This window comes from Rattus rattus, chromosome 4 (assembly GCF_011064425.1).
Source record: "Rattus rattus isolate New Zealand chromosome 4, Rrattus_CSIRO_v1, whole genome shotgun sequence".
In the NCBI taxonomy this organism is placed as follows: domain Eukaryota; kingdom Metazoa; phylum Chordata; class Mammalia; order Rodentia; family Muridae; genus Rattus; species Rattus rattus.
The window spans coordinates 146,127,544-146,138,950 of NC_046157.1; the positions used below are offsets into that span (position 1 = coordinate 146,127,544).

Consider the following 11,407-nt stretch of genomic DNA (forward strand, 5'->3'; position numbering starts at 1 on the left):
CACACACAGGGTGCTTCCTTCTGGGATCTTAGCGTCCTCTCATAGTGCTTCCCTTGGACCCAGGCAAGTGTCCCTGGCTTTAGGAGGTTAATAGCTGTCCCCTCTACAAGCACACCCATTCCCAGAGGAGTCTGCAAGGTCAAAGAGCCATATCCCTCTTCTGCAATGTGCTTCCATTACCTGGGAACCTGGAGTTCCTACCTAGATATACACAAGCCTGCTCCTAGGACCTGCAGGATTTTCTTCTTCATGTCTATGAACTCCCTCCTAGGCTAGAGGACTAGGAGAAGAAGCCACTTTTTGGGGAACAGTATGGACAGAACTTAGACAAGGAAATCAGAGTGGTCTGAGGGTATCTCCATTGGCTAATGCAGAACTCAGACAAATCTAAAAGTTGTAAATTCAAACTCATTCTCCTGGTTGCTCTGAAGGCACAGGAGTCAGGTTGAGAGGGTAGAATGGATTGTATTTAACAGATCGTTAACTGGTTTTATTACTTGTAAATACTTTAGCCTACAGTACATGAGCTTCTACTTATCATCTTTTGCCTAAGATCTGAAACTTTTAGGTGTGGGTTTGTTGATTGCGCAAGGAGGCGGTGTAGTAAGCACACAAGGAAATACAAAACAAAACTGCCATTTTTAGAAGAATAAATCCACTACCCAGCCCCAGACTGCTCTCCCCCTTCTCCGTCTTTGAGCTCTCAGTGCGTTTGCCAGGTTCCCCCTCATCTTGCAAAATCTTTATTCTCTGGTCCCACTACATTGGCTAAAACCTTCCGCATTATTCTTGCTCCCTGCAAACAGAGCTCCCAGGAAGCTAGCCCCAAGGAATGTGAAAGCCACCCAAGATTGTTAAATTCCCTAGACCTAAAGTATGCAGCCCCTCCCGGTCCTGCTCGGGGCTGCCTCCTTAACCGTTACCCCCACCTCCGGGCCTCCCACAGCTCCCCGTGGTGGAGCAGGTGGTTGCACTCTTTGAGAAGGGCACACTTTCTCTCATCTCTTCTGCTGCTGCCTAGCAAACCTCAACCTTTCAGCCTGAATCCGTTTCTTCTCCCTCGGTCTTCAGCAGCCACAGAGAAGCCTTCCTGACTAATTGGGGGAAAGTAGCAAATCCCTGCGAATCCTCCATTCCTGTCTTTCTGAATAGGTATCCACCCCACTGGCTGTTTGGAAACCTGCCTCTTTCTTGTTCGGACAATAAAGACGTTCACTCAGGTTCATCATCTGTGTGTTCTTGATCTCTGTCAGACCCTGTGATGTCTGGGTTAGACTGTGACATCCTAGAGGACCAGGCTGCATCTAACGTGGGTCTCTCAGCCCCTGTTGAGCAAAGCAGCGGGCTTAAGTTGGCTCCTAATAAAGACTTTGGTGCTCAAAACAGAGGGATAGCACTCTGTGCCTAGAGCATAATATGTACAAGAGAAGCCAACCACAAAAGTCCTCACCTTCCTGTCAGCCTGTGAGCTGGGCACATTTTAACAAAGCAAGGGAGCGCTGTCGTGCACCTGAGATAATAAACAGTTAAAAAACATTGCCACAGCCATTCTTGTAGTATCTGACTCGGTGTTCAGAGTCACCCTCCAAGCGGGGAATTTTACAAATGAGGAGTCTGAGGAAACACACCATTCGGCCATGTAACGAGTTCATCACTCCAATTAGGGTCATCTGGCTTCAAGCAGCCTCAGCTTACCAACCACAGTGCACTGTTCTTCCAGGGGGGATTAGACAGCATTAGCCACAAGTAAAGGGTGAAGGGATCTACAAAAGCCCTGTCATACACTCTCAGAGGTCTTTGAACACGGTCTTATTGGAACAAATGCCCGCCCGAGAGAAGAACAAAATGGCTACTCGGGAACTTTCCAGCATGGCGCCAACAGGTTCTCAAGGCATGTGTTCACACCCTTCCTTCTCCCACATCTCCTCCACTGTTTCTCAAATATTCTAAGTCTGCTCACGTTTGGGTTTGGGGGTCTGTTCTTTCAATGGAATGCTCTTTCCCCAAATCTGTACCTTGCTGGGTCCTCCTCATCACTTAGGTGTCAGCTTGGACAGAGCACTCCTTGGAAGGCCCTTCCTGTTTGTCCCATGGACACACGTGTCTCATCCTTCCTCTTCCTTCATGATTAACTCATCTTCCTGTTTGTTCCTGTCTCACTTGTTTTCACTGTGCTTCTCCATCTGAAATCACCTTGTTTGTCTACTACTTCATTTGCCCATTTCTGTGTCCCCCGTGGAAGGCCAGCCTCAGCACAGCAGAGCTCTTTGTTCCCTCACAGATGCTTAGTCCTGGAGCCATGGCATCCTGTGGCTCTGCATCCATGTGCACGAGCGAATGGATACAAAGTCCTCTGTGGTAACCTGCAGGTGTGAATTTAACAACCCTCCTGTCACCCCTCACCACATTACTGTGGGCATTGTAGGAAGAGACCAAATCTTTATTTTTGACAATCTTTTGGATCCTAGAGTAGCGTCAAATGAGAGCATGGTGTGTGGGAGGGGAAGTTTTTAGTTCCTTTGTTTGAACATGGAAAAGACTAAGACATTCAGCTATTTGGGTGGCAGGTCACTCCTCTCCTAGACCAAGTAGAGACAACTGCTTCACGGCTCTCTCTCTGTCTCTCTGTGTCTCTGTCTCTCTCCCTGTCTCTCTGTGTCTCTGTCTCTCTCTCCCTTTCTCTCTATGTGTGTCTCTGTGTCTCTGTCTCTCTCTCCCTCTCTCTGTGTCTCTGTCTCTCTCTCTCTCTATGTGTCTCTGTGTCTCTGTCTCTCTCTCCCCCTCTATGTGTCTCTGTGTCTCTGTCTCTCTCTCTCCCCCTTCCCCACACCTGACCACTTATTTCTCCATCTCCCTCTCTTTCCTTCTCTACCCCCACCTCTCATTTTTCATCTTTCTCTCGAGGACCCCCAGCCTCTCTCTTTTGTCTTCCTTCCTCATTGAAATTCTGTGGAGAAAAGTGAAAAGAAAGTGGGAAACCGTGTTCTCCACATCTAACAGGACACATTTCTCTAGTTGCCAGTATAACATTGTCCCATTGAAACAACTTGGCTCTGACAAGCCTCCAGAACATGATAATCATCTTTAAGAAGCGCTTGATTTGGTCTAGTCTCAACGCAGACACAGCCCTTTCCACCCTCCCGCATAATAAGAGAACCCATTCCTCTAGTGATGTTAGCTTCTTTTTTTATTCCAAGCTCCATTTATGACACAGAGTAAGGATGATAAACAACCACAAAAGTCCCCAACCGTTGATCAGACCTTGTACCACAAGAGGGGATTTCAGAGTGTTGCCAATGATCTTTTTTTTTTCTTTTTCCAATAAAGTACAGGTTTTCCATGATCAAAAAATAAAACACATTAATCATATGTTAATCTCTTACAAGGTATTTTCACACTTCTGGGCTCTCCTACCAAGGAAAGATATAGGAAGCAAGTGGTATCTCATGGAAGTTGGAAAAGAGGCCTAGAGGCATAGAGTTATTTGAAGACTACTTCACAGCAGGTGAAATATTATCTCAGCACACGTTCCAAGACTTGCTGTTTTCTAGAGGCAAGAGAGCTCTTGCCAGAAGGCGCGTTTCCAACAGCCCCTCTGATATGCGCACATGCGCCAGCCCATATGGGAGAAGGAAGAAATAGTTTAGGAAGTTAATAAGCAAAATCACTCTATGTTTTGGAGAAGCCGGGGCCCCTGAATGAGACAAATCCTGACCCGAAGTGAGGCTCATCTTTACCATTAGCCACAGACCTATACACCTGCAGAAGCTTGGTATTCACAATGGAGCAATGTGCTAGAAGAAAGGCACTGAGGGCAGTGTGGACCTGCTCGTCCACCAGCATTCTATTTGCTGCTTCAGGTTATCATAGTCATGAGAAGGACCATCCCTATCCTCAGTCTCTGCAATACTTATGCCTACTTCCTTTCATAATGCCCGGGCTGCATCTCCAGTCTCTAAGTGCTCTGCCCATTCAGAAACATGGGAAGAAAAATGAATGGAATTGTCAGCTAAGCTCACGCTGTAAGCAAGAGCAGGGTTTATCAGGAACACCAGTGCAGCATCCTGTTGCACCTGTCCATGAAGACCCAGACTGCTGAAGAGGTTGCTGAAGTGAACACACTGAGCCCACTCTATATACCAGTCAAACGTTCTATCTCCTACATCACTAGTCAGACCTGATTTACAGATGAGTCTTTTCTACCTGGGACTCTGCTACATGTATGTCCTCACAAGTTGGGACTGATATGAATTAGCACATCTATTCAGTGGACACCAGACAGTGGACTGACAGGAGGGATGTCTGTGAAAATCTGAATAGATAAGGAAGGGAAAACTTGACCGACTTGAAAAAACAAAAACAAAAGCAAACAAATAAACAAACAAAGAAAACCCAACTCTGTTCCATGCCATGGATGGGGAAAGTTTAAGGGAAGGCAAGGGAGGGGGGAAAGATCTAGCAAGATTCTTTCACTTAAACTCACTCTGACTTAGCGCATCTGCTTCCAATAAGGAAATTCAAGATCACCAACTCTTGGGAAACTGAGGTAGTCTCAAAGAAACAAAACCAAACCCAAACAAACAGGAGTTTTGTCCTCCAGTCTGTGAGACTAGAAAGCAAGAGCATGATCTTGTCACAGTTTCAGGTAAGGAAGAAATCTGGATGTAGAATTGGGGTGGGGTGTGTCATTTACTAGCAAGAGACCAGCTAAAAGTGTCTTTTTAGCAATGAGCTTGAAGGTCCCTTCTGAGGCTCTTATTTCATTGCTGCTGGATCTTCTGTTCTGAGGCGCTGATGGAAGTTTGGAGATGAAATTGAAAAGACTTACTTTGGGAGAGGGTACAAAATCAAAGGGCAACTGGGCTTGTTACCAAACAGGCTCCCTTGGGCACCAATTGGTCAGCTTCACCACAAGAAACACTGAGAAACTCGAAACACTCCAGCCCTTGACACTAGACATAGCACAATAGTTCCCTGGGGCAAATAATTAAATGGCAATCTGCATGGCCTGGAGATACCACACACGCGAAGCAGGGGAAGGGGAGGACTCACCTGCTCTGGTCCCTGGAAACAGATGCGGCAGAGGGGAGTCCTCATGCCACTGTCCAAGCTCCCAAGGGAGTAGCAGTCCTCAGTTTTTTCCTTACAGAATTCGTCAGAGGAAGCGCTGCTGAGCAGGGAGGCCGGTGGCCCTGTGGCTGGACCATCCCAGTCATCTTCCACAGGAGGCAAAGGTGGTGGAGGTGGCAGAGGAGGGGTCTCCCTGCCCACCGCTTCTCCGGGGCCCCTCCAGCCTGCCCAGCCTCCGGCACCCAGAGCCGGAAGGGTGTTGTTGTTGGCCGCCACACCAGGGAGCTGGGGGTCACCGTGCATGGGCAGGGGCGCTGGAGGGGGGCGCCTCAGTAGGAAAACCTTCAGGTCATTGAAGAACATTCGGCAGCGGCACTTGAGGAGACCCTGGTGGCGCAACATCTGGGGAGCTGGGGTGCACAGTCCACAGCAGTACCAGCCACAGCAGCAGCAGCACCACCACCACAGCAGCCCACCCAGGGGCATGAGCATGTGATAGGGAAGCAGAGGACTGGAAAGGGGGCAGCTGGAGTCTTTGAAGAGGTGGGTAGGGTGGGGCTCGGGGTCCACAGTGTTCCTATGTTATGGAGGAACCTCTTTCTTATTGGCTCTTCTTATAACCCCTCCAAGCAGCAAATAAATTACCCCCTAGACTGACAACTGTGAGTCAATGATTCCGAACGCTACTAAGGAAATGCAAAGTAAAAAAGTTTTTCTTGCTCTGGCAGCCCCGCCCCAGCCTCAGACTTAATTCTGGCTGTTGTCTCCTTTCTGTCTTTGACCCCAGAACACTACTGGGAGCAGGGCAGTCGAGGCAGCATCCAGGCTGGGATGCATGACCAAGGTCTAATTGTTAAAAGTTCCCAAAGAAAGGGTTGCTAGGTTCTTCTCAAATCTCTAGGCTGTGGTAAATCTCTTTTATATAAAAAGGATGGATAGAAATCAAATTTGGAGCAGCTTAGGGAACCCAGCTCAGTAAAGAATTGAGAATTAAACATGAGAGAAAAAAAGATAGACTGCCTCAGATAGTACGAAGTGGTTGAGGGAAGGCAAGATTGGGCGGGGGTACAAGTTCTAGTTCTCTTCGGCAGAAAACCGGGGCAATTAACCCCCAGCAGCACCAGAGTTGCTTTTACGATAGGAATTGGGGGGCTTGTTGTGGGTGAAATTGGGCAAAGAGCTTCGCCTTGTGCTTCGCCTATGCAGCCAAAAGGCTACACAGAAGAGGTGGGATATAGGGCGGTGGACCAGGAAAGGATGGAGGAAAAAGAGATCCTTAACCCTCCGAGGGTTGCTGCCTTCCGGAGTCTAAGGTCCTGAATAGAGGAAGGGTGTGTGTTTGGGGTTGAGAAGGTGACAGAAGGATCAGAGAAAGGAGGTAGTGAAGAGGGGCGTGTGGGAGGGGACAGGAAAAGGGAATAGTTACATGATCTCAGCCCCCAGCCCACTCCAGCTGCAGTCTGTAAGTCGGAGGCCCCTCCCCTTGGTTCCATCAAAGGTCCCTTCGGGCGAGGTTCGAGAGCTGAAAGATGGGCTGGTCCGGGCTGGAAAGTGGCCTCGCTTTTTCCTCCTCGTCCTCTTCTGGGTCGCTGCCGCCCTCCTCCTCCTGTTCTGGGTCTGCACGCGCCCGGCGCTGCTGCTGTGGCAGTAGAAGCGACTGCTGGTCGGCGTCCTGGTGTCTCCCAGGCGGGGGCTGCTCCGGCTGGTCCTCTGGCTGCTGCCCGCGGTCCAGCGCGGTCGCGACTCCAGGCTTCATGATCCTCCTCCTTTTCCTTCCCGAGGGGCTGGCCCTGAGCCCCCGCGCCCGGGCAGTGCTGCCATGCAACCAGAGACAAGGCAGGCGTGGGGGTAGGGGCGGTGGGGGAGTGATGGGGAGAATAAAAAATAAAATAATACTAATGAAACAATTCAGTTCTCGGATAATCAAGAAAGAGTGCTTCTGGTGGGTGGGGGCGGAGGAGGGCGGCTGCCAGGTCCTGTCGACAGCTCTGCCCCCGCTCCCCCCACCTTGTGCGGCCTCGGCCCGCTCTTTGCTCCCACCCCCACGCCGCCCCTCCTTCCTCCAGCTGCCTCTGGCTGGCTAGGCTCGCTTGCTGTTGCTACCTCTCGCAGATGCACCGAGGTAAGGCTTGTTTGCGGTGTAAGCTGAAGGTGGGGATGAGGAATAGAGACGGTGTGGTCGAGTTGGTCAGACAGACGGCACTTGGCTCCAGCTTGGTCCTGGAGACTCCCCAGAACCGTATATAAATATATCTCTTAGAAAAGCCGAAAAGGAAGCGAATCAGATTCCAGCCTGCTGCCAGGTGTTGTCTTCCGCCGTTGCTCAGCACCCGCCGCCGCGACTGCTGCCCCCCTGGCTCAGTTCCCAAAGGGGTGGTGCTGGAAGGGAGGTGCCGGGGCGATAGGCTGACGGTCCGAGGACTGGAAACAAGCTTCGGAGAGCGGAGAAGGGACCCAGCTACTTCCACCCCAGCGGCCGTGAAAGCGCTGCTGCATTCAGCACCTGGGCGAGTGGACAGCTCCCACCCAGACCACGCGCGTCACGCCAGTGGGGGCCTGACGCAGACGCCGCTGAGGGATGGAGGAGGGAAAGAGCGAGAGACTAGGAGAGAGGGAACCACAGGAGGAGAGAGAACTGTTTGAAGGAAGAGGATAGGGAGGAACCAGGGGAAAGGGAGGTACGAAGAGAAGGAGGGATTTAGGAGAGGAGGGAGGAGGCAGTAAAGAGTAAAAGAGGCAGAATGGGAACTTGGGTGGTGGCATGATGCGCGTATTCATTCCACATCTTTTCCCAGATAGAAAGAATCCGGGTGGACAGTACGAATTGCAAGCTCCCTGCCCACTGTTCCTTCTCACCGCTTCCCTCGGCACATAGACACCCAATACAGTTCTTTTTTAAACCAGAATCCACGATGCTCTTCTTTATAAGCACTTAAAGTAGATGTCACTTAGTAGCTTTGGAAAAGATAAAGTTTTGTGACTTCCATATTGAAGTTGGCACCTGATGGAGATTAAATCTCTCATGACTTAGGAGAAAGCACATGAGAAAAGTGCTTTTTAAACCTTCAAACATTTTTGCCTTCTAGAATTTAAACTGCAACAGGAAAGGAAATGTCCTCTCCCTCCCCCTTCCTCTCTCTCCCTCCCTCCCTGCTCCTCCCCCTCTCTCTGACCCTGCATTATGTTTTGGATTCATTTTTATTCCCATATGCCTAAACCAACCTAATATGCCTAGGCTTGAGGTAAGATACATATTTGTTATATAGCCACCATTCTCGTGGTCATCTTTACTTCAAGCCATCATATTCTTAGGCTGTGAGACATAAGAATCCAGGGCAATAATATAGCCTTATGTTAACTAATATCCCTAGCCCTCCCCCATCCAAATCTTCCACAGAGCCACCAGCAAGGAGAGATTTGGAGTTGACTTTAATTTTCTCTGCCCTTTCTTCTTTTTCAAACCACTCTACCTATCCTTATCAAGACATTTCCAATGAGTAGAAGAGTATTCCTAAATGCAAAGAGACCCAGAGAGAAGAAAGCCAAAAACAGGCTATACCAATACTCAGTGTTTACAACGGCAGACTTTGGCCATTTATAATTTAGATTCCCACCCTACCCCGCCGCTCCACCCCTGCCACTCCTGTAGGGTCACAGACTTAGAAAACACACTCCTGTGAGTCATCTACACAGCTGGGCTAATTATGCTAATGCACTTAGAAATTCTGAAACTATAGACAGAGTCGAATGTAAAATCACCACACCAAAATATCATTGGCATGAAAGCGAGGCTCAATGAGTCATAAGGAAACTGCCCTTTTGTCGGTGTCTCCATGGATGATTCATTCCCCTGAGCCCTAGGGAATGAATGTCTATCTCTAAGTCTGGGCCAACCAAGCATGGCTGCTTGACTGAATCTTGTCCCACCACCTGACATGGATGCTGAGATCCTGCTCCAAGTCAGTATTTGAAAAGGATGCCAGAAACAAAATAAAAGAAAAAAGAAAATAATGCCAAAAAAATAATAAAGTAAAATAAAAAGAAAGAACAAGAAAATGGCGCCCGGCCAGCAAGATGGCACAGGAATTGAAAGTGCTTGCCCCTCCCCCCCCAAGCCTGACCTACCTGAGTTTGATCCTAGGGATTCTTCGTGGATGGTGAGAACTGCCTCCTGACTTCCATGTGTGTATCATGACACACATGCTCCCCCCATACACATATATAATTATTAACTATAATAAAAACAATGCCAATGTTTTAATAATGATAAAGCAATGCTTTATTGGTGCTATTATTGATACTCGCATGAACACTGCTGCAGAATAAACTTTATTCGAAAGCACCTGTACTCTTCATTACCCTGCGTCTGCCTCTGGCACTGTGCATGTCACTCTATAAAACTGACTTCATCACATGCTTGAGTCTCTCTGTATAACTTAGACCTCCTTGCATGACCAGTATTTATATTTTCAGCAGCAGCACCCTGAAATCAGCAGGTGCTCAGGGAAAAGACCCAATGGACCAGTGGTTTTTTCCCCCAGTGGAACCATGTATTTCTTCTCTTCAGTGTGAACATGACTGAGTAGAGGTCAAATCTAAATTTGATTTTTAAGGTTTTATAACCATGAAATATTAATTTCTGCTGTGTTGTGCCCACATCTGGAGCCTGCGTTCAGAGCTGTGGAAATGGGTGATGGCCAAAAGAAGACTGTCTTGCTCCTCCCTGCTATTTCTGTCACTTCTATAGAAAGCTACTAATAATGGGAGAATTGGATTGTCTATAGGAAGAAGGAATCTTGTGAGTTCTGTTTAGAATGTAATATGAATCCTGCAGAACATCTCACTGAATTAGGCTCCCACTATGTCAGTGTTGAATCATGAGCCTCGAGAGAAAAAAACAACCATAAAGAAAATGTTAAATCAATGGGTCTCCATTTAAACACTCAGAAAACATTTACTGAACACCAATCATAGGTAAGGAATGGTGTTGGGAGATACAAGAACACACAAATGAATTGGTTAGAGCTGAATCCCCAAGAGTCTCATGCTAGAAACACGGGCATAATCATAATGTAAGGCACACAATAAGTGCGATCAAAGTATAAAAAGTTGTAGGAGTGTTCAGAATAGGGAGGTAATACCCGCAGTTCAGCAGCAATTAGGAGAGGCGGGAAGAGGTTGGGGGAGGTAGGGATCAGTGCCAGAGTTCTGGGAAAGCCTTTTTCAAGAGATGACATCCAAACTGAGTTAAAAGACATAGAATTAGAAGGAAGCCGTTCTTGGCATCGGGAACACAGAATACGTCAGCCCTTCCATCGGTTGGGCTAGAAGGTGCTTGGAGGCAAGTAACTGAAAGTAAAGGCAGGAAGGTGAGCGGAGCCAGTGTACAGAAGGTTCCAAATGCCCCTCTGTGAGATTTATTCATTGACTGGGTACTTGTTTTAATGGCTTTAAAGATTTGGAACTGAAGGTGAAGGGCGAGAATAAACTTTATCCCTGAGCAGGTTAATTAACTGGATGGGATTTCATTGCTAACAGGTAGGAAGCAATCAATATTTTTCATTTCACGCCAGAAAGTTCTCAGCTCCTTAATAGATTTATTCTCTTAAATGAGGTTGTTTTCAGATATATTTCATTACATACAAAGATGCTGGGGTCATCTGGATTTCAAGAGGAGTGAAGGAATGAAAGATCGAAGGAATGGGTTTAGGAAGAAATAGTAGGACACTTAGACATGCAGCATGACTCATTCTAGAGGCCATTGTACTTAATTCTCTAAGCAGGGAAGTTCTAAGGGAGTCCAGGCTGGCTGCTGTTGTTCTGATTTGCCTAGCCATCGTGTGCCAAAGACAGAGGAGGCTTTACAGGAATTAGAGAGCTCCAAGCTCGAGATCACACAGCCAAGTGTTATACATAATTCATCTGTCTTCTAATCTTGCCTATAGTTTGCTTTCCCAAATTTTGCAGTAACTCCATTGACCCTCTTTAAAGAAAAACTAAAGAATTTCTATTAATATGCAAATTATCAATATCTATTCTATATTGAACCAGACACCCTCTTCATAGGTACTTAGAATACTTATTTAAAAATGGGAACTCTTGGGTTCAGGAAGATGGCTTAGTAGGTAAAGAAGCCTGACAACCTGAGTTGAACCCCTGGGACTCCTGTAAAGGTGGAAAGAGAAAACCAACTCCACAAAGTTATCCTCTGGTGTGCATGCATGTGCTGGGTCACATATGTACCAACATGTTACTCATGCGCACAAAAGGGAGGGAGAAAGAATAAATTGAGAAACAATCTGGGCTGGATGGAAGGGCCTGTGGTTTAAAGCATTTT

At 47.6% G+C, this 11,407-nt stretch overlaps 1 protein-coding gene across 1 annotated transcript in view; it reads right to left on the reverse strand.

Annotated features, from left to right (window-relative positions):
• The window catches only part of Marchf4 (membrane associated ring-CH-type finger 4), a 111,299-nt gene extending 105,714 nt beyond the window's left edge, over positions 1 to 5,585 (reverse strand). Inside the window, exon 1 of the mRNA XM_032901318.1 lies at positions 5,053 to 5,585. Within this exon, the coding sequence (XP_032757209.1) occupies positions 5,053 to 5,562 (510 nt within the window). The 5' untranslated portion in view covers positions 5,563 to 5,585. The remainder of the gene's footprint in view (positions 1 to 5,052) is intronic.
• Positions 5,586 to 11,407: the final 5,822 nt, after the last annotated feature.